Source organism: Oscarella lobularis, chromosome 4 (assembly GCF_947507565.1).
Source record: "Oscarella lobularis chromosome 4, ooOscLobu1.1, whole genome shotgun sequence".
In the NCBI taxonomy this organism is placed as follows: Eukaryota; Metazoa; Porifera; class Homoscleromorpha; order Homosclerophorida; family Oscarellidae; genus Oscarella; species Oscarella lobularis.
The window spans coordinates 2,134,259-2,159,770 of record NC_089178.1 but is presented as its reverse complement, the minus strand read 5'-3'; the positions used below and the strand labels follow the sequence as shown (position 1 = coordinate 2,159,770).

General features: G+C 45.9%; 6 protein-coding genes across 8 annotated transcripts; 4 read left to right on the top strand and 2 right to left on the bottom strand.

Annotated features, from left to right (window-relative positions):
• The first annotated feature begins 87 nt into the window (after window positions 1-87).
• On the top strand, window positions 88-10,884 carry LOC136186724 (spectrin alpha chain, non-erythrocytic 1-like). The gene is made up of 51 exons (XM_065974185.1): window positions 88-380; window positions 791-916; window positions 971-1,111; window positions 1,176-1,259; window positions 1,324-1,428; window positions 1,490-1,581; window positions 1,636-1,780; window positions 1,833-1,949; window positions 2,010-2,074; window positions 2,129-2,339; window positions 2,399-2,536; window positions 2,597-2,707; window positions 2,765-2,842; window positions 2,895-3,193; window positions 3,241-3,302; window positions 3,359-3,401; window positions 3,470-3,539; window positions 3,592-3,660; window positions 3,711-3,827; window positions 3,884-4,063; window positions 4,116-4,496; window positions 4,605-5,018; window positions 5,072-5,260; window positions 5,311-5,547; window positions 5,598-5,714; window positions 5,770-5,934; window positions 5,989-6,137; window positions 6,197-6,245; window positions 6,303-6,449; window positions 6,504-6,607; window positions 6,657-6,904; window positions 6,963-7,147; window positions 7,212-7,316; window positions 7,371-7,480; window positions 7,535-7,754; window positions 7,814-7,935; window positions 7,994-8,126; window positions 8,204-8,302; window positions 8,361-8,408; window positions 8,470-8,581; window positions 8,638-8,714; window positions 8,797-8,933; window positions 8,993-9,065; window positions 9,114-9,230; window positions 9,293-9,408; window positions 9,458-9,689; window positions 9,748-9,842; window positions 9,906-10,061; window positions 10,113-10,259; window positions 10,325-10,472; window positions 10,527-10,884. Exons 1-51 carry the CDS (start codon window positions 144-146, stop codon window positions 10,650-10,652), a joined length of 7,248 nt encoding a protein of 2,415 aa, XP_065830257.1. The 5' UTR covers window positions 88-143; the 3' UTR covers window positions 10,653-10,884.
• A 1,824-nt stretch (window positions 10,885-12,708) lies between these two features.
• Window positions 12,709-15,620, top strand: LOC136186824 (golgin subfamily A member 6-like protein 22). The gene is made up of 8 exons (XM_065974297.1): window positions 12,709-13,103; window positions 13,155-13,249; window positions 13,298-14,452; window positions 14,504-14,637; window positions 14,689-15,074; window positions 15,123-15,185; window positions 15,240-15,362; window positions 15,416-15,620. The coding sequence occupies exons 1-8, from the start codon at window positions 12,714-12,716 to the stop codon at window positions 15,416-15,418; spliced, it is 2,349 nt and encodes a 782-aa protein (XP_065830369.1). The 5' UTR covers window positions 12,709-12,713; the 3' UTR covers window positions 15,419-15,620.
• Window positions 15,621-15,675: 55 nt separating this feature from the next.
• LOC136186754 (uncharacterized) lies at window positions 15,676-16,886 on the top strand. Its single transcript, XM_065974216.1, has 5 exons — window positions 15,676-15,775; window positions 15,835-16,191; window positions 16,243-16,337; window positions 16,386-16,535; window positions 16,581-16,886. The coding sequence occupies exons 1-5, from the start codon at window positions 15,680-15,682 to the stop codon at window positions 16,819-16,821; spliced, it is 939 nt and encodes a 312-aa protein (XP_065830288.1). The 5' UTR covers window positions 15,676-15,679; the 3' UTR covers window positions 16,822-16,886.
• Window positions 16,794-18,219, bottom strand: LOC136186748 (major surface-labeled trophozoite antigen 417-like). The gene has a single exon (XM_065974210.1). It carries the CDS (start codon window positions 18,151-18,153, stop codon window positions 16,906-16,908), a length of 1,248 nt encoding a protein of 415 aa, XP_065830282.1. The 5' UTR covers window positions 18,154-18,219; the 3' UTR covers window positions 16,794-16,905.
• A 19-nt stretch (window positions 18,220-18,238) lies between these two features.
• On the bottom strand, window positions 18,239-20,456 carry LOC136186749 (NMDA receptor synaptonuclear signaling and neuronal migration factor-like). Of its 2 annotated transcripts, none has more exons than XM_065974211.1 (16): window positions 20,361-20,456; window positions 20,198-20,294; window positions 20,112-20,149; window positions 19,776-20,052; window positions 19,661-19,717; window positions 19,539-19,607; window positions 19,397-19,482; window positions 19,275-19,348; window positions 19,181-19,225; window positions 19,057-19,131; window positions 18,970-19,003; window positions 18,849-18,919; window positions 18,718-18,797; window positions 18,560-18,662; window positions 18,425-18,500; window positions 18,239-18,369 (listed from the first exon to the last, which is right to left on the bottom strand). In XM_065974211.1, exons 2-16 carry the CDS (start codon window positions 20,209-20,211, stop codon window positions 18,287-18,289), a joined length of 1,182 nt encoding a protein of 393 aa, XP_065830283.1. In that variant the 5' UTR covers window positions 20,212-20,294; window positions 20,361-20,456; the 3' UTR covers window positions 18,239-18,286. The 2 variants fall into 2 exon arrangements, with proteins under 2 accessions (XP_065830283.1, XP_065830284.1); XM_065974212.1 differs by having other exon boundaries at window positions 19,661-19,714.
• On the top strand, window positions 19,648-25,512 carry LOC136186740 (endoplasmic reticulum transmembrane helix translocase-like). Of its 2 annotated transcripts, XM_065974203.1 has the most exons (26): window positions 19,654-20,028; window positions 20,076-20,745; window positions 20,815-21,101; window positions 21,166-21,337; window positions 21,401-21,527; window positions 21,576-21,682; window positions 21,748-21,877; window positions 21,934-21,989; window positions 22,049-22,175; window positions 22,235-22,372; window positions 22,427-22,547; window positions 22,606-22,763; window positions 22,817-22,992; window positions 23,047-23,160; window positions 23,216-23,341; window positions 23,400-23,499; window positions 23,551-23,657; window positions 23,722-23,911; window positions 23,977-24,047; window positions 24,107-24,359; window positions 24,412-24,547; window positions 24,609-24,669; window positions 24,720-24,862; window positions 24,910-25,021; window positions 25,074-25,217; window positions 25,267-25,512. In XM_065974203.1, the coding sequence occupies exons 2-26, from the start codon at window positions 20,482-20,484 to the stop codon at window positions 25,372-25,374; spliced, it is 3,528 nt and encodes a 1,175-aa protein (XP_065830275.1). In that variant the 5' UTR covers window positions 19,654-20,028; window positions 20,076-20,481; the 3' UTR covers window positions 25,375-25,512. The 2 variants fall into 2 exon arrangements, with proteins under 2 accessions (XP_065830274.1, XP_065830275.1); XM_065974202.1 differs by having other exon boundaries at window positions 19,648-20,028; window positions 23,400-23,657.

The following is a 25,512-nucleotide window of genomic DNA, read 5'->3' as shown; positions in this document are numbered from 1 at the left end:
CAGTACGCCGTCAAGCTGATGTTTTACGACTAAAATGCCCGTATGTGAGATGACATTCCTTGACCGCTCACGTGACTAACGTCCCAACTGCCGATTTGCGAAGCAGTGCAAGAGTAGAGTAGGCGAATCCGACGCGCGGACCGATGGCCGATTTGCACGTGAAAACGCTCGAGACGGCCGACGACGTGGAACGTCGACGCGAACAAGTTCTCGCGCGCTACGCCCAATTCAAGGAAGCGGCTCGCGTGCGTCGCAGCAAGCTACAGGATGCGAAACGCTTGCAGCAGTTTCGTCGCGACGCCGACGAAATCGAAGCGTGGATCAACGAAAAACTCCAGACCGCCTCCGACGAATCGTACAAGGATCCGACGAACTTACAGGTACAAACTCGCCGTTTTTCGCATTTTTTCCGAAGGGGAGGAACCCGCGGCTGACAGCAGCCCGTCCGGAGGGGGCCCCGCTTCCCATCGAATTCCCCGTCGTCTCGTTTTACGCGCGGAAATCGCGATTTCGACGTCGTTCGCGCCTTGTTGTATATTCATTTGCGTGCGATCGCACCGGTCCTTTTTCCCCCTTTATTATTTCGACCGGCGCGCAGAGCGACTGTTTTTCTTTGGGAGGAGTTCAGATAGATGATCGTTTGGCTTGGGTCGCCGCCTAAACGCTAAAACAGCGACGCGCATGATGTGGACTAAATACACTGAGACGGGGAGAGGGGGGGCGCTCCGCCCCCTCTCGGACAAATAGACGCCCCTCTCTTCGTTGTAGAGCTGAGTGTCGTTTTCCGTAGGGAAAATTGCAAAAACATCAAGCATTCGAAGCGGAAATCGCAGCTCACAGCAATTCCATTGTTTCGCTGAACGAAACGGGCACGGAAATGATAGGGGCGGGGCATTTCGCTTCTGCTAGCATTCAGGTGAGAAAGGGCGAAAAAAAAGAAAATGAGCGAAAACAAATAAAATCAATTCAGGAGAGACTAGACGCTTTGGCCCAATGGTGGGAATCGTTATTGACGCGATCGAAGGAGAAGGGAACAAAGTTGGTGTGGGCTCAAAAGCGAGTCGAGTTTATAAGAGAAGTTGAAGAACTCATGTCGTGGATATCAGATAAGGTGCAAAAGCATTGTCGATTTAATTAAATAAAATAAATCAATATCGATTATGGCGCGTGTTTAGGAAGCTGTTGCTAGTTCGGAGGAGTTTGGAAAAGATTTGGAGGACGTCGAAGTGTTGCAGAAGAAATTTGACGATTTTCAAAAAGTTGGATTTTTTTCAAGGGGGGTCAAGGTCTATTTTTATTATTGTCGTTTTTTTTGTTTATTAGGATTTGGCTGCGAACGAAGCGCGTGTCAGTCACGTAAATTCGGTTGCGGAAAAACTGATTGGAGAGGGGCATCCGGAAGTTGAACTGATTCAAACGAGAACGCAGGTAAAACATTTTTAAAAAAAATCCTTGTTATTATTTCACATATCCTTGCTGCGTTTCGAAGGGTTTGAACGAAGCGTGGGAACGACTGAAAAAACTGGCAGCCGAAAGACAAGAAAAATTGGCGGGATCGCACGAAGTCCAAAAATTCAATAGGTATGCACATACTAAATAGATTTATTACCAAACACGTATACGTATTGTGTGTAGGGATGCCGACGAGACCAAAGCGTGGATTAGCGAAAAAGATTTGGCTTTGTCTACGGACGATTACGGTCGGGATTTGGCAAGCGTCCAAGCTCTGCAACGTAAACACGAAGGCTTGGAACGAGACTTGGCTGCACTCGAAGACAAAGTATGGATGATGCGTTGGGAGGGTAAATCGTGATTGGAAATTTCTGCGCAAGGTTGGGCAACTGGGCGAAGTTGCCGTGCAACTGCAGAATAGACACGCGGAAAGTGCCGATCAGATTGCAGCGAAACAGGCGGAAATTGTTGGAAATTGGGAAGCGCTCAGACATAAAGTAAATCTCTTTTTAGAAAAAAAATGGTACTGTATTTTGAGTCAATATTTAAAATGATAGGCTGAAAATCGAAAAACGAAACTTGACGATTCATTCAAATTGCAAAGATTTACAGCTGATCACAGGCATTGCTATTAAAATCATTATCATTAGTATTATTTTATTATTATTGTCTTTAGGGATCTAATATCTTGGGTGAACGACATGAGAGCTCAGCTGTCAGCCGACGAATTGGCAAGCGACGTATCGGGAGCAGAAGCCCTTCTCGAACGCCATCAAGAACACAAGGGAGAAATTGACGCGCGAGAAGACATTTTCAAAACGACGACTCAATTTGGGCAAGGCCTCGTCGCAGCAAATCATTACGCAGCTGAAGAAATCAAGGAAAAAGTAATACCGTAGAATTTTTTCTAAAAAATTGATTACGTTACAAATTTGCTGTTGTAAAGTTGAGTCAGCTAAGTGACGAAAGAGATACTCTTTTGGAATTGTGGGAGGAGAGGCGAAAGCAATTTGATCAATGCATGGATTTGCAGCTGTTCAATAGAGATGTTGAGCAAGCCGACGCTTGGATGGCCAAACAAGAGGTGCGTTCTCCACGGTCCCTTATCAACGTGTATATAAACATGGGCGTTTTTTTCTCCCAGGCGTTTCTTAGCAACGAGGATACCGGCGATTCGATGGACAGCGTCGAAGTGCTCATCAAGAAACACGAGGATTTTGAAAAGTCCATGGCCGCTCAAGAAGAAAAAATTAAAGTTGTCTTTCTATTTCTTTTGGCTCTGCACGAGAATCGAGATTTTTAAATTTATCAGGCGTTAGACGAGTTTGCCAATAAGCTCATCTCCACCGAACATTACGCCTCGGACGATATTGCGGCAAAAAGAGATGGGGTTTTTAAAAATATTGGCGTTATTACTTAACATCATATTTTTTTTCTTTAAGGTATTGGCTCGGCGCAATGAGTTGGACGAGAAGTCGGCGCGGCGACGCGCTCAGCTGGAAGATTCTCGCAAGTTGCAGCAATTCAATCGCGACGCGGACGAAGCGAAGGCCTGGATCAACGAAAAATTGAAAACGGCGTCGGACGAATCCTACAAGGATCCGACGAATTTGCAAGGAAAACTGCAAAAGCATCAAGCGTTCGAAGCGGAAGTGACGGCGAATAAAAGTCGAATCGATACGGTCAGTGCTACGGGAAAGGCGCTCATCGACGGCGAGCACTATTCGTCGGAGACGATTCAGTGAGAGAACGTTGGGAACGATTTCGCTCTTATATTGATGTTTCTAGAACTCGATTGACTGAATTGGAAGATCTGTGGCGAGGGTTGGCCGAGCAGTCGGCTGACAAAGGTAATGCAATGGAATTGGAATCGAAACCTCGTTGCCTATTGGTTTTTTTTTTTTAGGGTTGAAGCTGAGGGAAGCCAATCAGCAGCAGCAATTTAATCGGTTTGTAAAGAGAATGAAAGGCCTCTGACATGGATGGCGCTTTTTAATTTTTCTTGTTTACGCGACAGGGGTGTCGAAGACGTGGAGTTGTGGCTGGAAGAGACAGAAGGTCACTTGGCATCAGAAGACTTTGGAAAAGTAGTGTCTAGATATGACGTATGGCAGATATAGTTGATAACGGCGTCTTTAGGATTTAATCGGAGTTCAGAAATTGATAAAGAAGAACAATCTTCTAGAGTTAGACATTGCCGCTCATCAGGTGACGATTTTTAGCGTATAAAGTCATTGAAATTCATATTTTTATTTAAGGATCGAATTGATGCGATTGAGAGTCAAGCGAAAGAATTTGTCGAAGCCGATCATTTCGACGCTCCGGCTATCAAAGAGAAGCAAGAAAGCGTTTCGGCTCGTTATCAAGATCTACAGGTATCGAATTGGTGCCAATCGATTTCTTCGTTTAATTAATGTTTCTTTGTTTTGAGGAACCGCTTGCGGCGCGAAAGCAAAAGCTTCAAGATTCTCTTCAACTCCAGCAGCTGTACAGAGACGTCGAAGACGAAGAAACTTGGATTAAGGAAAAGGAACCGATTGCGGCGTCGACAAATTTGGGCAAAGATTTGACGGGCGTGCAGAATCTTCTAAAGAAACACCAGGCATTGCAAGTAGGAAACGAAAGACGTTGATCTAAATACACTGTAGTGCTATTGTTTCTAGACTGAGCTGTCTGGTCACGAAGATCGAATAAAGAGCGTTTGCGAAGCGGCAGAAACGATGGTCGGAGAGGGCCACTACGCGTCGGACGACATCGAAGCGAAAGTGCGAGAACTCACCGACAAATGGAACGCAATCAAAGCGAAAGCGGCGGGACGCAAAGACGATTTAGACGGCGCGCTTCAAGTCCAGCAATATTACGCGGACGCGAACGAGGCCGAGTCGTGGATGAAGGAAAAGGAGCCGGCGGCGACGAGTGCCGATTTTGGAAAGGACGAGGACAGTTCGCAGGCTCTGCTCAAGAAACACGAGGCACTCATGGCCGATATTGACGCGTACGGGAAGAGCGTCGACGGACTTCGAGATGCAAGTCAAGAATGCAAGGTAAAGAGAATTTTTTTTTTTTGTGGAAAATGTCTGTGGTACCGTAGACGAAGAATTTCTAGTGAGGGTCCCCCTTGCCTTTTCTCGACACTTTTCTTCCGTATGTAGCAATTGGCTGGACATTCGGCCGACGATCGGCTCTCTGCCGGCAAAGAATTTGTCATGGCAATGTACGACTACAAGCAAAAGAGCCCGCGAGAAGTTTCCATGAAAAAAGGCGAGATCCTGCCGCTGCTGAATTCCTCCAATAAAGATTGGTGGAAAGTGGAAGCGGCCGATCGGCAGGGATTCGTTCCGTCGGCTTACGTCAAAAAAGTGGATCCGCCGGCAGCCGCTCAGTCTGGAGGAGCCGATATAGTAGACGGGGACGATAGCGTTGCTCTGAGGCAGAAAGTCATTGACGGAAAATACGAGAGATTGAAAAAGGCGGCGGACGGGAGACGAGTCAAATTGGAGGAATCGGTGAAAAGGCATCAACTGAGTCGGGAGATGAATGAGCTGGAATCTTGGATTAATGAAAAGGTCAAAATTAATTTGCTAGGAATTTTATAAAAATCTTTTTTTTCGTTTATTAGGAGGCCGTGGCGAGTTCGGAAGAGTTAGGAAAGGATCTCGAGCACGTGGAAGTGCTCAAGAAGAAATTCGACGATTTTCAAAAAGACTTGACGGCGAATGAAACTCGCGTTCAAGAGGTGAACACCATGGCTCATCGTCTGTTGGACGAGGGACACTCGGAAGCGCCGGCCATCATGGAACAAACAGAGGTATGAATTAGGGATATTTAATTTTTTTTTTATTTTTTCGTCTTGTCTAGAATCTGAATTCTCGTTGGGGAACCCTGCAAGATTTGGCCGACGCTCGCAAGACGAACTTGGACGGGGCTCACGAAATCCAGAAATTCAATCGCGACGCCGACGAAACGAAGGCGTGGATTAGCGAGAAAGACGCCGCAATGTCGACGGACGACTACGGCCGAGACTTGGCCAGTGTCCAAGCTCTTCAACGAAAGCACGAAGGCTTAGAAAGAGATCTCGCTGCCTTGGAAGAAAAAGTGAGACGAACGAGAATATATATAGTCAATGAAGTGATCTTTTTATTTAGGTGAAAACTTTGAATAGTGATGCTGCCACTCTTGTTGCCGCTCGACCCGCTTCTGCGAATGATGTCAAAGCGAAACAGGCGGAAATTGCCGATGCCTGGACCAATCTTAAGGCTCACGTGAGTAAAAAATCGGGATCTTTAATTAAAGAATTTTTGGACTTTTTGGACTTAGGCTGCGTCGAGGAAAAAGAAGTTGAGCGATTCAAATGATCTCCAGCAGTTCCTCGTCGACTATAGAGATCTGATGGCGTGGATTAATGGAATCAATACGTTGGTTTCGTCGGACGAATTGGCGAAGGACGTAGGAAGTGCCGAGGCTCTATTGGAAAGGCATCAGGTAGACGCGGAGAGAAAGGGTCTTGCTATTCATTCCTGATTTATTGATATTTAGGAACATCGGAGCGATATTGACGCTCATGATCCGAGTTTTCAGGCGTTTGCTTCGTTTGGACAGCAGCTCTTGTCTCACGGCCACTACGCGAGTCCGGAGATTCAGGAGAAATTGGCGACCGTGAAATCGGAGAGCGAAGCTCTTGAAAGGTTAGTGTGGAAGAAGTAGTGTGGGTTTTTTTGACGTCATCGTCTCTCGCGTGCTTTAGAGCGTGGGAAGCGAGAAAAAACCGTTTGGATCAGTGTTTGGAATTACAGGTTAGTTACAACTTCATATTGCGTTGGGGGAGGGATATCAATTGATTTCTCGTTCAGTTGTTCAATCGAGATGCGGAGCAGGCGGAGACGTGGATCATGCAGAGGGAAGCCTATTTGGCCAGCGAGGACATGGACAAGTCGTTGGACGGCGTCGAAGCTCTTATCAAAAAGCACGAGGACTTTGACAAGTCTCTCGTGGCTCAGGTACCATCAGAGACGCGAAGAAATTATAGTAGATGTATTGGGTCGTACTTGTAGGAGGAGAAGATAGCACAATTGCAGGAATCTGCGAACCAGTTAATCCAGTCAAGGCATTACGACGCTCCGGCTATAGCGGAAAGAAGAGCGGCTGTTCTCCAAAGGTAAAGAGCCATTACTTTTAACTCGACGTATTAAAACGATTTTCTCCAGGTGGTCCGCATTGAAAGCGGCTATCAACGCTCGCCGTTCCAAACTGGGCGAGTCTCAATCGTTGCAGCAGTTCCAGAGAGAAGCGGAAGAAGCGGAGGCGTGGATGACGGAAAAGATGCAAGTCGCCTGCGACGAATCGTACAAGGATCCGACGAATCTCCAAGGAAAATTGCAAAAACACCAGGCCTTCGAAGCGGAAGTCTCGGCCAACGAAGAACGAATATTCGGAGTGATAACGATGGGCCAAGGTAATAAGAAATCAATCTTCTTCTTCTGCTTAGGATGATGTATGTATATATTTTTTAGGTCTTATTGATAATCGTCAGTGTGCTGGAAGTGAAGCAGAAGTGCAGAAGCGGATCGCCGCCTTGGAAGAAGAGTGGGACGAGCTGCTCGGCAAATCATCGGAAAAAACTCAAAAACTCAAAGAAGCCAATCAGCAGCAGCAATTCAACACGGGCATTAAAGATTTTGATTATTGGCTAGGAGAAGTGCGTTCGTCTCACAACGTCCTCGTCGAAATTGAATATTTTCTTATATATATTTTAATAATAGACTGAAGCGTTGCTGAGATCGGAAGATCACGGAAAAGATTTGGCGAGCGTTCAAAATCTTCTCAAAAAACATCAACTCGTCGAAGCGGATATAGCAGCACATGAAGTATAGTCCTCTAAAAGAGATACAATGCTTCATATGCTTCATTTTTTTTTGAAGGAAAGAATACGCGATCTAAATTCCCAAGCGAAGCAGTTCGTAGACGCGGGCCACTTCGACGCGCCGAGCATTCAAGAGAAGCAGGATGCCATCAATAAACGTTATGACATGTGAGTGGGAAGGTGACTGCGTTTCTGATACATATATATTGCGCATTTCGTCAGGTTAAAGGATCTGTGCTCTGCGAGAAGAGCGAGACTAAACGACTCGAGCGTTCTGCAGCAATTCTTCCGCGACGTCGACGACGAGGAGTCGTGGATCAAAGAGAAGAAGCTATTGACTAGCTCGGACGACTACGGCAAGGACTTGACGGGCGTCGAGAATCTCAAGAAGAAGCATCAACGACTCGAAGCCGAATTGAACGGTCACGAACCAAGAATCAAGGTGACGAAATTTTTTGTTGGAGAAATTTTTGCAATGACGAGGTTTTTTTCGTGCGACAGGCTGTGACTGAAACTGGGACTAAACTGATGGCAGCCAATCATTTTGCCGGACCTCAGATTGAAGCGCGATCTGGCGATCTTGCAATGCAGTGGAAGGAATTGAGAAGTTTGTCTTCTGTTCGGTGTGGTTCTAAATTCGTGGTTGTTCTATTGGTTGGGCTTGATGTTTGGTATATGTAGAGCCGGGAAATTGGAAGATTCGTTGGCGTTTCAGCAATTTAGCGCCAGTCTGGACGAGGAAGAGTCGTGGATTCACGAGAAACAAGCCCTTGTCTCGAGCGAAGACGTGGGAGACTCTCTCGCTGCCGTTCAGGTAAAAAAAATGAACAGAAGGAGAAGTGCAATGATGATGATTATGACGACGATTATTGTTATTTTTTATGATATCAGGGTCTGGTGAAGAAACACGAAGTTTTCGAAACCGATTTCGCCGTTCACAAAGACAGAGTTGCGGACATCGAGCAGCAGGGAGACGCTCTTGTCAAACAGGTTTGTTCAGTCGTTTTTTTTAGTTCTTCTCGCTTCACCTTTTGACTTTCATCTGCAGGGAAATTATCAAGCGTCCGTTATCAAGCAAAGACTCGGCGGAGTCAAGGTACTGAAGCGCGTTGACGTAATCTGTTTATTTATACTATACGCCTTTGTCTTTTTTTCAGTTGAAATTGGACAGCCTGGAAAAGGCGGCGGCTGGCCGGAAAGGAAAATTGAACGACAATTGGGTGTTCTTGCAATTCAATTGGAAAGCTGACGTCGTTGAGTCGTGGATCTGTAATAAATACCAACACCCTTTATAAAAGAATATGCCAATTGCCCTCTTTCTTTAGCTGATAAAGAGACTCAAGTGAAATCCGACGACTTCGGCAGAGACCTGTCTTCAGTTCAATCTTTACTTGCCAAACAGGTTGTAAAACTTTCTCTTTTTGTTATATACACATCGTTTGTCTCGCACACATAGTGGAAATGTCGAATATCGTTTCTCTTAGGAAAATTTCGACGTTGGGCTACAAACGTTTGCTAACGAGGGTATTCACAATTTGACGTCGCTGCAGGATGAACTGGTCGCAGCGCGGCACGCTCAATCGTCTGCAATCAAGCGAAGACACGGGGACGTCATTAGAAGGTGCGCTCTGACGAATTTAAGAAGCGCAGAGAAAAAAGAAAGCTGTTTGACTACTTTAGGTGGGAGAAATTGCTGAAAGACTCCGAAGCGAGAAAAGGAAAGCTTCTTCGCTCTCAGGAGCAATTCAAAAAGGTGCGCGGATTTATGGTTTTTTTATGATACTTGACGCTCTTCGTTCAGCTGGAGGAGCTCTTTCTTTTATTCGCGAAAAAAGCGTCAGCTTTCAATAGCTGGTTTGAAAACGCGGAAGAAGATCTGACCGATCCTGTTCGCTGCAATTCGATGGAAGAAATCAAGGCATGTACAGTATTTGTTTTTTTCACTAAATCGACAGCGTAGAATTCGAATTTGTGACGTAGGCGCTTCGAGATGCTCACACGCAGTTCATTGGCTCTCTCAGCCAAGCGAGAGCCGACTACAAACAACTGGCAGCTCTCGATCGTCAGATAAAGAGCTACAACGTTTCTACGAATCCGTAGGCGATCCGAAATTGTCCGCGCAGTCGAAATGAAGTGCTGTTTCAGATACACGTGGTTTACAATGGAAGCGATTGACGATACGTGGGAAAATCTTCAGAAAATCATCAAGGAACGCGAAGCGGAGTTGAGCAAGGAGACGAAACGGCAGGAGGGAAACGACGAAATGCGAAAGACGTTCGCTCAGCATGCCAACGCTTTTCACGGATGGCTAACGGAAACGCGAGCTTTTCTAGTCGAAGGATCCGGATCCCTTGAAGCTCAGCTAGAAGCCGTTAAGGTAAGAAATATCCAAGTGATGTCGTTGCGCTGTAGAATCGTTTTCCCGCTATTTCTAGGCTAAGGTGATTGAAGTAAGGAAGCGTCGAGATGCTTTGAAGAAAATTGAAGATCACGGAGCTCAACTAGAAGAAAAGCTTATTTTAGATAACAAGTATATAAGTGACGTCTTCCCCAGTGTTGTGATAGAGAGATGACTCGTGGCGCGCGATCTTAGATATACGGAACACACAGTTTTGGGTTTGGCTCAGCAATGGGATCAGCTCGATCAATTGGGAATGCGAATGCAGCATTACTTGGAACAACAGATTCAAGCTCGAAACACGACTGGCGTGTCGGAAGAGCAACTGCAGGAATTTAACCAGGCGTTCAAGTAAGGTCGCGCTGTCTGTTTTTTTCCAGTTTTGATTTGGGACTTTTTTAGGCATTTTGATAAGGACGGGTCTGGCAAATTGGACCATCTCGAATTTAAGTCGTGCCTTCGTTCGCTCGGATACGATTTGCCCGTCGTGGAAGAGGGAGAAGCCGATCCGGAATTTGAAGCGATTCTCATGCACGTGGATCCCAACAGGTTTTCAACCGCGCTCGCGTCGACGATTATGCCTGTGATATGTGACGTTTTTGCTTGTTACTAAGGGACGGGCACGTTAGCAGGCAAGAATACATGGCATTTATGATCAGTCGCGAGACGGAGAACGTGGAATCGAGGGAGGAAATTGTGCAGGCGTTCCGCGCTCTTAGCAGCGAAGACAAACCGTTTGTGACCGAAGGAGAATTGTACCAGGTCTGTAGAATTTACAGACACGGTCTCTTTCTGTTATGTGTTGAGTTTCTGTAGGCTCTGCCCAAGGAACAGGTTGAGTACCTAATTCAACGTATGCCACCCTACGTCGATAGCACGGGTCGACGCGTTCCAGGATCGTACGATTACGCAGGCTTCACGAAATCGATGTTTGCCAGCTGATGAATCTAGTCGCTCTACTTTGCATCTGACATATTACTCTTATGCGCACACGTGGTAGTAGGTGGTGGTGGTGGTGGTGATGAAACGCTTTTTTGTACTAGTCTCTGCTTGCATGGATGGTTCGCCTTTTCTTTGAGTAGTGTCTGTTTAGAACTGGACGCGATTGCATCGGGTCATACGACCTTTCTCTTTATTTTGTGCACGTTACAGTAAATGGCCACCTTTTTTGTGACATGATTCTGTTCATTACCATCAGGCCGGCAATTCAGCTAATTTGAAATATAGGTAAGGGAAATATTGATTGATTGATTATATCTCTGGTAGGACCGCCTACGCTTCGTAGCGTGCGAGAGGGTAGCGCTTTTCGCTTGCAAAATGGAAGAGGCAATGAATCACGTCGCTACGGCGTGCAAATCTCAGCTAGACGAGTTCAATTCTTGCGTCGATGCAAATCCAACTTCGTGGAACGAGGCGTGCGCGAAGGAAAGAGCGTTTCTGAACGCTTGCTCGTCTATGAAGTCAGCTCAGACAGTTCTGCAGGATTATAGTAACTCTCGCATCCCATAGTCCCACTGTTAGGCTTATCAAAGCAAATTGTGCTGACGAATTCGGTCGCTACGACGACTGTCTGTTGAAAAATCAGGAAGAGCCCGAAATATGCGCATCCGAATTGCGCCACTTTTTTTCCTGTGCTTCAAAACTATTCGAAACGAAAAATAAACGACTCGATTAGCTTTTATTCTCTCAGAATCGGTCAGTAGGGGTCCAAGAACGAGTCGATCGCGCCGTGCTGAGCTCGTACGCCAGAATTAGAGCTCTGGTTCGCGTGGACGACAAATTGTACGTGCCGGGGCAATCGAAAACGTTATCGTCGAATTTATAGTCGCTGAGTGAAGGTGTTCTGCTATTTTATTACATATAAAGACCTGTAGTCTACTTCTAGCAAAGTTTCTTCAATAAATTCTACAAAAATCGTCTTTGATGGTCGAGTTCCTTCGTAATATTTCTAGAAGGTCGAATTAGTTTCTGTCGGTCAAAAATCATACGTACCTTTTTGCTTGCGTCCGTATTCGCGTTACCCAGGCTACACCGCGGGGAGGTTCGGACGCTTTGTAGCCCAAGGCGGTCCTTCGCCGAAGCGATGGCCACCCTTCCAAAAAGTTTCGGGCAGTTTTGGCTTCACTGGCCCCCTCACTCAGTATCCGCCTGGACGAGTAGTCGGCCCCTAATGCCGAGTCCCCCGGCGCGTCGATACCTGACCACATTGGTAAGCCGAAGCTAAGAACCAGGGCTTCTGAGTTGGAGAGCGGCTGACCACCGTTTGTAGGAGTCAACAATGAAGACAGTGCAATGAGAGGAATCGAAGGCTCCTGGGCCGGATCATCCTCGGTCTAATCGCGTCGTTCGGGTGAGATAAGTGCCGGCAACCAGGCCATGATGAACACCCCCTCCAAGCCGTATCCACTCAGCCTAACGCGGATCGTGCTTGTTGACGACAATAAGACCTTGGCGATCGTTTTGCCCAGTGCGTAAACCGAGGCCGAAGCCCCCCATTGCCCTGCCTACAGGCTCCGGCACGGGATTAACCGTGGGCCACGCTGAGTTCCAACTATCCTCTCTTGCCTTCTGTCGAATCTCCCGAGCCAGTCCGCATCAAGGATGAGCCGCAGATTGCTCCACGACGCACCCACCCTCGGCCGCAACTGAAGAGAATCGGTTGTGCGCTTCGCTTTTGAACAGTGTAGCTCCACCCAGCGCGCTCATTGGTCCCGCTGTTCACGTGCAGCGCGCTCGTTGGTTCAAACGAATAGGTGCGACTTTTTCAAAACGCTAACGGTTTCAATACCGGTTTCAATACCGGTTTGACTGCTGATTGCATATGATTGCATAGTCAGCAGTTTATTTTTGGCAACGAAATGATTCACGCGTGGATCATCGCAAGATGGCGGAGAAATGACAAAGGCCTCGTGCTTCACTTTGTTCTTCGTTATGGTTTCGTCGCTCGTTTCTTGTTGGCAAATTACGGTAACACGTGCCACGACGTAGCACGTTAGTCGAAGAATGGCTGATCTGTTCTCTCGACGCGTTGTCCGCTTCCATGCAGTACATGTACAAAAGCCAAAGGCGAGCTCTGTTCCATCGATCGCACGTCTTACGAGAGATTGCTCCAGTGCTCTAGCTAGGTTGCCCAGAGCGACCGAGCTCAAACAAAGCGGCGGAAACGACGACGAAGAGCGATTCAGGAGAATGAGAAGACGCGCAATCGAGTTCGAACGTGCGAGACTGCGAAACGTCGTCGAAAGGAGGCGGAGAGTGCGAAGAGAGGGACGAGAAATGACGATGAAAGTGAAACGAGTCGAAAGGGAGCTGGACGAATTGAATGAGATTATGAAAATTCGAAGGATAGACTTGGAAAAATTAGAAAATAGGAGAGACGACGTTTGTGACGAGGTTAGTTAGTTAGAAAATCGATGCTGTATCTAATTCTTTGATTGGCAATAGATTGAGACGTCAAAAAATGCTTTGAGGAATGTTCGCCAGAAATTGGCAAGAGACGAGAAGGCGAGACACGAAATGGAGCAGCTTTGCAGGCAGGAGTAAGTCGTGTCTTATTCAGATGTACTCCTAACAAAATTGATTTGTAGAAAGTCTCGATTGGATGACTACGAGAAGGCTGCTCACAAGATGAAAGCCAGTGTTGCTTCTCTACAAAGACGGATAGAAGAAGGTGAATCGAGCATTGATCAGCAGAAGTCAATTTTGGCTTGTGTTGCTGACGAAGTAGATAGAAAGCAAAATGATTTACTTCGATTGAGAGAAGATGAAACGAGGATAATAACTCGTCAAAATCAAATTGCTAATCAATGTGACCGTCTTTCTGATTTGGCCAAAAAGGCTAAAGTGGAGATCAGGGATATAGAAAAGCTCTGCGAAGCTCGAAAAGCGGAATTATGTGGCAGAGAGAGAGACATCCAAAATGCGAACAAGATTCTTCAGAAGCAGGAAGTTGAGATACGCCAATCAGACGAAAAACTAGGACAATTGGTCGATAAGATTAAAGAGAGACAAGAACGTTTGCTTCAACTGGATGCAGGCGTCGAGAGCAAAGAAGGAGAATTGGCAGAACTGAGACGCGTCTTTGAACTAGAGCATCGCAGCTTCAGTGATTTAATAGAAGAAAAGCGACAGCTCTTTCAACCAAAACGAGTCATTTTGGAAAATTTACGAAGGGAATTCAAACAATTGGACGTTGATATGGATCGATATAAGAAAGAGATGAGTGCCCTAGAAGTGTTGGCCGACGACATGTGTTCACTGAAGCAAAATTTGAAGAAAAAGAAGAAAGACTTTAAAAACGTTTGTTTCGATTTAGAAAGGACTAAGGCTGAGGTTTTATTATGGAATCAAGAAATTGATCAGAAGCGTCTTGTCGTTGTCGAGATGGAGAAGACTAGAGAGGAGTTTGACAAAGAACGACAGCGTTTTACCCAAGTTTTGACTCAAATTTTAGGACGCAGAGTTGGATTGGAATTGGACGAATTTGGGAAAGTGTTTCATGAGGTCGAGGATAAGGTGCGGTCTAAGTTTAGAGATTTGGGTCGAATTGAACGTTTGATTGGAGAGAAAAAGGACGAGTTAGATAGATTGAGTCACAATGTGGAACGAGAAAAAACGAATTTGAGGGAAAAGAGAGAGGAAGGGAGAGCTGAAAAAGAAAACGTGGATTTAATGCGAAAAGAAATGGAAAGTTTGCACTTTGAAATGGAAAAGGCAGAGACAAAAGTGGGAGAAATCGAGATGTTAGTTAATATTTTTATTATTTCTTTGGTGTCGAAGATTCGTTTGTGTAGGAAAACCGCAGAAGCTGATCAGGCTAGAAAATCGACCGAAATGGAATTACGTCACAGTTGCCGCAAGCTCGAAGACGTTAGAAAGGAGTTAAGTTTTCTTCAGATTGATGCAAACGAGGCAAAAGGCAAACGAGGCGAGTTTTGGAATGCCAGTATTTTTTTATTTTGAGTGGCTTGGGTTCTAGATGAAAAGCATTTTGCTCTCGCTGAGAAGTGGGATCGTCTGGCTGAAACTGAAGAGTTGCTCCGAAAGGAAATAAAAGAAAATCAGGCCACCAAAAGCGAATTGATGGCACGAGTAGAGACATTGCAGCGTAGTCTTGATTCATCAACGTCACCCAAGCCTCTTGCTTCAAGCACTCCCTTTCCTGCAGCACACGACGTTACGACTGCAGAATTTCGAGTGTCTTTACCTGCGACGAGTGGTGGTGGTGGTGGTGGTATTGATGTTTCTATTGGACGTGGACAGAATGTGCAGAATGGAGACTCTAGCTCGCCTCAGCCTGCTGCTGTTTTTGCTGGTCATTATCCCTATAGTCCACACAGCAGCGGTTTTCTAGCCAAACATCCAGTAAGCCATGTGGTCTTTGTAAGGTTGTATGTACTTTATTTTTACTAGGAAGCTCGAGCGTTTAGTGAAGTAGTCGGATTTCGACTTCATTTGCAGCAGGAGGCACTCAAGGTTTTTTCTTTGTAGGCTTGAAATCAGACTAAATTAGACGTCTCTTTTTGTTAGAGTGCTTTACGAAGTCAGTTGAGTCTGCATGAAGCTCACTGCAGCAAGCAACAGCTTCAAACAACGAGAGCAGTATCGCAGATTAGAGACAGGCTAAGCAACGGCAGCAGCACCAGCACCAGCGTAAGTGTGCACATATTGATATCACGTACTATTTGAAATTCTTTGTGTTGAAGTGATGTGACTGTTCAGAATACAAGCTACGTTGGTCGCGAGGTCAATTTGAAGCGATTCTACAGAAATGGTGCAGTCCATTCTAAGTCAACCTGAAGAGTTGACTGAATCAGAGGCACTCTCGTTGGACAGAATCTGAAAATGGTATTGACGTGCATTACTGCAAATGTACATTTTTTGGAAAAATTATACGAAGATACGAATTATTTACCCGCTATCACGTGTAGGCTCGTCATTCAAACACAAACACTGCGCATGCCGATCTAATGGCAGCGTTTCGCTCGCCTTGTTGCGTTTGCAGCTTGCACCGTCTTCACTCTGCAGTTGTGCGACCTGTATCCTGTACCAGAAGTCGAGCCAAAGTGAGTCCGAAGCCTGCACTCGACAGAAAACCCTAAGCAAAGACGTCTACCTGTCGTAGCGCTGCAGCCGGGATTTTCCAACAACACTCAGATCGATCAACGATAAGGACGATGTGCTAGGCGCGATACTCGCCGCGCGATTGCTCGAGTCGTCGCTACGAGCAAGCGAACCGTCACGTGGAGACTTGATACTGGGGAATCGCGAAATGACAATGATATCGTACGGACAGAAAACTACGAAGTATCGTCACTACAACTCCGAGCTCGTTCGCTCCGCTTCCGCTCCTCCTGTCGTCGCCGTCGTCGCTAAAAGAATGCAAGAATCGTCGAAGGCAAACGTGAAAAGGAAAAAGTCGTCTTGGGAAAAAGCGTCGCCTACTCAGCTATCTGTGGCCTTTTTCCATTTGAGAGAAGAGGTATTTCTGAATAAAATAATGCTACTAGATTTGAATTTTGTTTCTCTCCAGTTACCCGTCTTCTTTCAGCACGGTCACAACGTAGGTCTCTACTCAAAAAACGTTGTTTTTGAAAATAGCCTAATTTTGTCTTCCTGCTCAACACGGTCAGAATTTAGTTACCTCAGTGTGGTGATACTCTATAATAATTGCAGTGGGCGATTCTTGTATCGATGTCAACTGGCATTATTTCGATGGGCAGCTCGACTTCGATTTGGCACTCCTACTATGGATGTTTTGAAGGCAACAAAGCAGGTAAACGAATCGAGTATTCACGTACGTTGGAGAGTCAGCGGCAGATCAAAGTGAGAAAATTAGCACATTAAAATACAGTAATAATCATTGCTTAGGGATAATATAAATACTTGGGACGGATATTCGGTATTTGAAGTGGGCGGAGATGGCCTGATACGAAAGCACCGAATCAGCCGCGTTCTACCAAGTCAAGACGAACTTAAATCACCATCGTCGGCATCTAAATTAGCTCTGGCCATTGTTTCAGTAATCGGTCTAAGCAAAGACGACGGATGGGTCACCAGTGCCTTTAGTAGTAGCAAAGTGTATAGAAATCTCACCAATGCAGAAGAGTAGATCTATTGTACGAAGCATGCATGCTGTATATAAGAAAATAGAAAGGGAGGAAGAACAAAACAGTAGCTGCATCATAAGTCCTGACTACAGGCCTTCATACATGACTGGCGTTGGAGTCGTTGCTCGTTCGACTGCACTAATTTGACTTCGTTTCACCAACTTGACCTTCTCCGGCACGAGACGTCGACCCCATCGCCACTTTCTCATGGAGTAGATTATTACTATAGCAACAATAATAATATTGAGGATGACAGCAACGCAGATGATGGCGACGAGTGCCGTCGTCATTTCGCATCCACTTTGCTCCGCATTGACGCGATAGAGTCCGCCACACGATTGGTAGTTGGAACTTCCCCTAGGACAGTAGTAGTTGTCCGGACACGGCTGAGGACTGCTCTTCGGATCAGGGCAAAACAGACCTGCCGGACATTCCGTACACTCGCTATTTCCCTTCGTAATCGCATACCATCCCAGAGAACACGTCTTGCAGGTCGTCTGACCTCTTCTATCCTGGTACTGGCCCTCGTCACAGTAGATGCATTCCGTCGATCCTGACGTCCTCGCGTACTTGCCCAGCTCGCAGAGAATGCATTGCGAGCACCCCGGTTTGGGACAATAATTTCCCGGGCCGCAGTGCAGACAGTTGGACGAGTCTCGATTCGGCGCAGTTCCGGCGGGACACGCTGCGCACGTGACGTTAGCGGGACCGAGAGCGTAATGTCCCGAAGAACAAGGCGTGCAGCTGTGACATCCGTCGTTCTCGCAAAACGAGCCCGCCGAACACGGATTGCACTCCTTCGCTACTTCTTTATCCTGATAATAGCCCGGTTCGCACGTTTCGCATCGAGTCTGTCCCTCGGCGGCGGTGTAATTTCCCTTTCCGCATCGTTTGCACCAAATCGATCCGGGCGTGTTCGAATAGTTTCCCGGTGCGCAGAACGTGCAATTGATCTTTCCTTCGTGGTCTTGATACTGACCGGGCGGGCATCTGGAACAGAGCGGCTGCCCGGGACCCGAGTAGTTGCCCTTACTGCAGTCGAGACACGACGTTTGGCCTTTCTTTGGCTGGTACTGGCCGGCTGGACATTCGGCGCACGTGATCGTCTCGTTTTTGGAGCCGCCGAGCATTGGCGCCGCAGCGAATAGGTGCGTACGCGTTTCGTTTGTGCAGTACCTGCCCGGTTCGCAGTCGCTACACTCCGTCGTCGTCGTCGTCGAATAGGCGCACGAAGCGACGTAGACGAGAACGATTGCGATGATCCATCGATATCGAGCGATTTCTCCCGTCGCGAGTTGTCGAGTAGTAGTCGGCGACATCGCTGCTTTCGACATCCTGTGGAAGATGATCAAAGCGATCTTCCCCACGTCATTCTCCTTGGGGTACTATACGGGAGCGCGTGGCTATGACGTCTGTAGGTGTGGTACTTGGGGAATGAGTGATGTCATACGCGCTACAGCAGTTAGGCTAAAAAAGTATTTTCGTATGTCGTTTCATCTTCCACGTTTTATATGCCGGCGTATTGAAGTACATTTCCAGCGTGGCCTTTCCTAACAGTTTTAGTCTTGTATTAGAGACTGTCTCGTTTTTTTGGAGAAGACTTGCCTTCTGGAGAGAGTTCATTCAGTGATTTTACGTGTGCAATATTAGGCTTTATTATGTTTTCAAGATAAGCTAGTAGCTAGAAAGAGAGCACATTTCAGACTGCGAGAGGCTCACTGTCACATTAGTCGATTGTACCTTTTCGCCTTGCACATTGCCACGAATATTAGCGTTGATAAAGTGAATGCATGTCTCGTCAGGGTTGATTTTGCTTAGGACCTCTCCAAGTCCAGTCCAAAATCTATATTTTGTCACTGTTAGACTCTTCTAGTATAATTAATATATGACGTATCTACTTGAATAGAGGTGGATCTTTTGAAAGTTTTGGTATCGTCATCACACGTCCAGATAAAAGGTAGACATAGCCCGGACCACCCTGCAGTATTATGATATTTGAATTATAAATGAGGGAAATCTGAGTCAGTACCTGGCAGACAATTGCTAAAGATTTAGCCTTGATCCCAGGCTTGTAATCATAGAGAGCTTTTCTTATTTTTTCTGTGAGATGTTGGTGGGTCACTACAGTTTTCAGAGGAACACAAACTCACTTGTAAGAACGTGCGGAGTTGCCTCGTGAAAATCCTGAGAAAATGAGATGATTAGTTAGAAAGGAACGCTGGTCTGATGGCATTTACGTAAAGCAGGCACAAATTTTCCTTTAGAACACATCTGCAAAGCACCTCGGCATTGGGAACATTGGATGCAACGAGCTACGTTATAATTATTAAACAAACTACAATCTGGTGCAAATTGTATTACCACTATCCTGGGAAGTGTGTTGTCTCCTAGCATGGTCTTCTCAAACTGCGTCGTACACGTCAATTTTTAGACACAATATTTAGAAAGATCTGACCTGCGCTTCGGCAGCAAAATTAGCTTTGTCAATTTCGCTCTGGAGATCATCGATATCAGCCAACGTTTTAATCCCTAGACAAATGTTGTCGCGAGGCTGTACTCGTAGCGCTGATTGGCTACCAATAGAAGCTTCCAGTTGTTCTACTTTATTTGATTCTGTTTGCCACAGCCGTTTTTCACATCGCCACTTTCGAATTTCACGGGCCCTGCAAATAATTAATTATTAAGGCCGCCGCATTGATCACGTTTATAGTAAGTCAACCTTTGATCTTTCTGGGCTAATTCTTCTTCTCTTTCTTGCAGCTTTCGGGCTTCATAGTCTCGAATGTATCTTGATAAAGTATTTATAAAGGAGAAGAAAATTGAAATCTTGGTTAGTTTCACCTTTGTATGGCGACTGCTGCCTGGTAGTTCGTGGCTGCTCTAGGGCTCCTGCTGCTGCTGCATGCAGGGAGTTCTCGGGCTGATATATTAACTAATTAGGAACCCGTGCGCTTGCCTTTGAGCCGGTGTTTGTGTTTCGGCTTGAGAGGGCGTCAACCAATCTCGCTGTTCTGTTATTTTGACGAGTTGAGGAATTCCTCGCGATGTGACTCTTCCGCGAGGAAAGATTGACGGCGACAACGACAGTTCGGCTTTGTTAGTGCAAACAATTCCGTAGCCCCACCTGGCGACGCAAACTGTCGGGAATCGTTTATCTGATTCTGAGTCTGCTTGGACCGCCGCTGCCGCTGCCGCTGCGCGTTCTTCGGGTACGTGCAGTAATGCAGTTGACTCTATTACAAACCCCCGATTTTAGGCTAATTGTTTTGCTGGCTACATCGTCGGTCCTCACGCGCAATAGAAGGAAAGTGAATCGGTTCGACTTTTGTGCTAAATCCCGGAAATAAGTCGGAAGCGCAGTTGAAAAAGGTCACTCACTCGTCCGCAGCCATGGGTTTAGAGTGTCGTCTTCTTTGGTTGCCGGTAGGCCCAACTGATACGGAGTTGGTCAAAAATTGATGTCGTTCGACCGAACCTAAGCGGGGGGGAGCACTCAAGTTATTACATGTATTGGTTTTCTGAAACAGACAAGTGCAGACACCTTATACTGCGAGCAGGCGTCTGTGAAGCGTGAGCGCTACACCGCCACTATCACATCCGTCTCCTACACACACAGGGTATCCAGGCGGCACCCCCAACAACCACGTGACATTTCTTCGAAGATGGAGAGCGAGTTCCCGGTCAGCGAGGACGTCCAGTCCATTCGTCTGCTCTCGCGACGAGCCTTATGGATGCACCTCAATATCGGGCCTTTTGGGATCGCCTACGCAACGTGGGCCATCACCGTATTCGGCGTCTACGGCAAGGAGGAAACGAATTGGGAAGTGTCTCTCATCGCGCTGGCTGCAATGGTAGTCGTGCAACTTCTCGCGTCGCTCTTCTGCCTCTGGTCCGTTCACGTCAACTCTCTTCTCAGATGTCGAGCGGTGAGATTCGACGTGAAAAGCGCACACGAGTTTCGGGGAAAAAAAAAATCGCCTTTCTCTCCCCATCAGGAGTCGGACGTTTCCAAGGCGACTCTCGTCAAGGTGACGCCGACGCCGAACAACGGCTTTCCCGAACTCGTTTCCCTTCGTCGAACGGAATCGACCGGCGAAAGTCGTTATCCGCGAATTTGGTTCGAATTTCAAAAGATGAAATACGTTTACGACGCGGAGGAAAAGAAGCGTTTCGAACCGGTCGACTTTCCCACTCGACGAACAATGCGAGAATACGTCGAATCGAGAGGATACGAAAACGACGAACAAATCGAAGAGGCGTCTAAGAAATTTGGAAAAAATCGGTAAACCACAAAAAGACTGGTATACACAACGTGGATCTACGTACATGTATTTTTTTATTTCTAGACTTGATATTGAACCTCCGGATTTTTGGGCTTTGTTTTATGAGAGAGCGACGGCGCCGTTTTTCGTCTTTCAAGTCTTCTGCGTTTCACTTTGGTGTTTGGACGAATATTGGTATTATAGCCTATTCACTCTGGCAATGCTTGTCGTTTTTGAAGCGACTCTAGTCAAACAGGTAACGTTTTTCTAAGAATGTTCTCACTTGTAACATTGTCCTGGTATATGTATATATATATAGCAACAAAAGAATCTGTCTGTGATTCGAGACATGGGCTTGAAGCCCTATACCATTCAAGTCTATAGAGAAAAGAAATGGAAGAGTTTGCAAACGGACGAACTCTTGCCTGGCGATTTGATATCAATCGGTAGGGGATAAAAATTTTCGTTTCTTCAAGCATTTTTTGTGTTCTTAGGTCGTTCTAAGGAAGGCGACGTCGTTCCTTGCGATTTGCTTCTACTCAAAGGTCCTTGCATTGTAGACGAGGCGATGTTGACGGGAGAGTCCGTGCCTCAAATGAAGGTTTTTTTTATTTCTATTCTCGCAACTTAGTTTATTTCTCGCTGATTTTTTTCTCGATCGAATAGGAACCCGTGGAAAATCGGACTTCAGACGACGAACTGGACGTCGAGAAAGATCAGAAACTTCACGTGATATTTGGAGGAACGAAGGTCGTTCAGCACACGGCTCCATCAAAAGACACGGACGGAATAAGACGTACAAGACACGTTCAGGCGGCACGCGATAGATAGTTCTATTTCATTTATTGTTAGCATCGAACAACGGTTGCCTTGCTTACGTTTTGAGAACCGGTTTCAATACATCTCAGGTAGGCAATGTCTCACACTATTGAAACTATACTACTTTTTCTTCTTCTTCTTCTTCTAGGGCAAACTTTTACGTACCATACTCTATAGCGTTAAACGCGTCACTGCCAATAATCTCGAGACGTTTGGCTTTATTCTGTTTCTTCTCTTTTTTGCTATTATATCAGCTACTTACGTTTGGACGGAAGGTGGGTGCATTCTTACGCGGAGTAGCGACTTTCGTCATTTCGTTGGGTTTCTACTGTAGGAACGAAGGATCCGAACAGGAATCGATACAAATTGTTTCTACAGTGCACTCTCATTCTCACGTGCGTTGTTCCGCCGGAATTGCCTATAGAATTGTCGCTTGCTGTGAATACGTCGCTTATTGCTCTTACAAAGCTAGGTCTTATTTCTCCCATTTGCATGTATTCTTCTGCTCGATTCCTTAGCGTTGTAGGGATCTTTTGTACCGAGCCCTTTCGCATACCTTTCGGCGGGAAATTGGACGTGTGCTGTTTTGACAAAACGGGCACGCTGACGAGCGACAATTTGGTGGTGAAAGGAATAGCAGGAATAAAGTAGGAAAAAAACTAAGTTTTTAATTAAGAATTTTATTTATTTTTTCTTATCGTGTAGCGAAAACGTCGATACGTTGGTGGCCGTGTCCGACGCATCCAATCAAACTTCTCTCGTTTTGGCTTCGTGTCATTCTCTGGTTCAGCTCGACGAAGGTTCGGTTGGAGATCCTTTAGAGAAGGCAGCTTTGAAGGCAGTCGACTGGTCGATATCAAGAGGTGCCAGATAGCGAAAAGAATCTTTTGTTTTGCGCTAGCTCTTTTCCTTGAAGGTGATATCGTGACTCCTCGCAAAGGACTGCGACAATCGATCAAAATTCTGCATCGATTTCACTTTTCGAGTGCTCTCAAGCGAATGTCGTGCGTCGTTTCTCATCAAAAGGGAGCGACGGGCGAAACCTTTTACATGGCCACAGTCAAAGGCGCCCCGGAAATGATTAAGGGGATGGTGCGGAAAGCGAACTAACTTCATTAACTATTATTTTTTAATATTATTTTTTAGCTGAAGAAAGTTCCCGAGAATTACGACGCCGTTCATCAGCGAATGTCTCAGCAGGGAGCTCGAATTTTGGCACTGGCTTATAAAGAATTAGCCGGCGAAATGTCAACGAGAGAGGTAGGACGGATCAAGGTGACATCCTATTCTATATATATTGATCTTATTAATATAGCTGCGTGAACTTCGTCGCGATGACGTTGAAAGGGATCTCGATTTTGCTGGCTTTTTAGTGATATCGTGTCCTCTCAAGGACGATTCTAAGATGGCTATTAAGGACATACGAAAATCGTCACATCACGTGTGTATTCGCGCAAAGGAGTCGCTCCTTTTATAATCCTGGATCCTTTTTTTGTTAGGTGACGATGATTACCGGCGATAATCCGCTGACGGCTTGTCACGTTTCAAGCGAGTTGAAAATTACGTCTCGAACAACGTTGATATTGAAAAAAATAAACGGTGCGGCAAAATCGTTTTCTCTAAAGATCCAAAGCGAAAGTTCTAGTTCAGACGAATGGACATGGGAAGCAATTGATCAGAGCGTTCAAGTCCCTTGTGTACCAGAAAGAGGAAAGAAGAGTCTGACAGAAAAATACGATTTATGTCTAACGGGCGAAGTAGGCCAACGCTTAATCGAGTCGCTTTTCTAGGCTAGATAGATCTTTCTTTCTCCTTCCCAAGGCAATGATGCATCTGGCAAACTACGAGAGAAAGTTCTTCAACAGCGTTCTTCCGTCCGTTAAAGTGTTCGCTCGCGTGTCTCCCAAGCAAAAAGAGCAAGTGATCACGACGCTGAGGGATTTGGGATACTACACCCTCATGTGCGGCGACGGCACGAACGATGTTGGAGCACTTAAGCACGCTCACGTTGGTACGAGAAATAGTTCTTGAATTAATTAATGAATTAATGGGGAGATCTGTCTTTCTCTTTTTTAGGCGTCGCTTTACTGACGAGTACCAAAACGGTGCCTAAAAGGCGTTCTGTAGAATCGTCTGTTGATCCATCGGTATAGTGTTACTGTATGGACCCTCTATCGTGCTCCTCCTGTATGATCATTTAAACTAGCCCCCAAAGAAAGATCCGTCGTCGCAGCAGCAGCCAAAGCTTCCCGCTGAACCACGAATCGTTTCGGCTGGGAAGCTGAATCGGGTAGCCAAAGGTAGAGTGGCTTCGAATCGAGCAGCTGACGCGCCGGGAAGAAAAAAACTGGAAAAGCTACTGAAAGAATTGGACGAAGAAACGGAAGCGCCTATTGTTAAGCTCGGAGACGCGTCCATTGCATCGCCGTTCACGTCGAAGTCGTCCAGTCCAAAATGCAGTAAGTCGTCGTCACATTTCTTTTGTTGTTCATTTGCTATGGTCATTTTTAGTCGCTCACGTCATCAAGCAGGGACGATGCACGCTCGTCACAACATTGCAGATGTTTAAAATTCTCGCTCTCAATGCTCTTATAGCTGCTTATTCTCAAAGCGTTCTTTACCTCGACGGAATTAAATTTAGTGATAGGTAATACGTACGTGTATAGTCCTGTTTTGGCATCTCGATACGAAATAGTTTCTCTGTTTAGCCAAGCTACGTGTCAGGGAATGCTTCTTGCCGTTTGCTTTCTGTTTATTTCTCGTTCACAAGTAAGCCTAGGAGAAACCACGTTATCTGATAGGTCAATTCTTCTTCTCAGCCTCTAACGACTCTGTCGAAAGAAAGACCGCTTCCAAACATATTTAATGTCTACACTTTGCTTACCGTTTGCCTGCAATTTGCCGCCCATTTTGGCTGTCTTTTTTTCCTTGTAAAGGAAAGCAAAGCACTTTTGCCTCCAAGGTAAGTTATACTGACCGAATTGACGTTTTGAACGTTTTGGCTGGCAGTACGGAAGAATTTGTCGACTTGGAAAAGGATTTTGAAATGACCGTTCTGAATAGCACCGTCTTTCTTATCGGGATGACGATGCAAGTGAGTACATTTGCTGTCAACTACAAGGTGAACGAAAATCATCGCTCTCATTGATGCCCGCGGAATTAATTTTATTTAGGGCCACCCTTTTATGGCAAGTTTGAGGGAAAACAAAGTACTACTGTACGCAATAGTTGCGTCATATTTGTGGATTGTCCTGTTGGCATCGGGCGTCGCTCCAGATCTGGCAAGTCAATTTGAAATTGTCGAATTTCCACCCGAGGTAACACGTGAAATATTTGCTGTTTAGTACTACTTGTATTGTCTTGCAGTTTCAAAAAAAATTGGTTCTTATTCTAGGACTAGATTGCATTGCTACTCTAGTCATTGACAGAACCTGTCAGTTTCTATTTGGACGCAGTAAACTTCGCGCTTTGTAGTACGTTAGTTGTAGTTACAGTTGTTTTCACTTGTGCAACTGGCTTTGCAACTTGACGCGAGGAAAATAACGGTCTCTTCAGCATGCTTACTGAAATGTATGTAATTTTCGCGCACAAGTAAATGACTCCACCCATCGT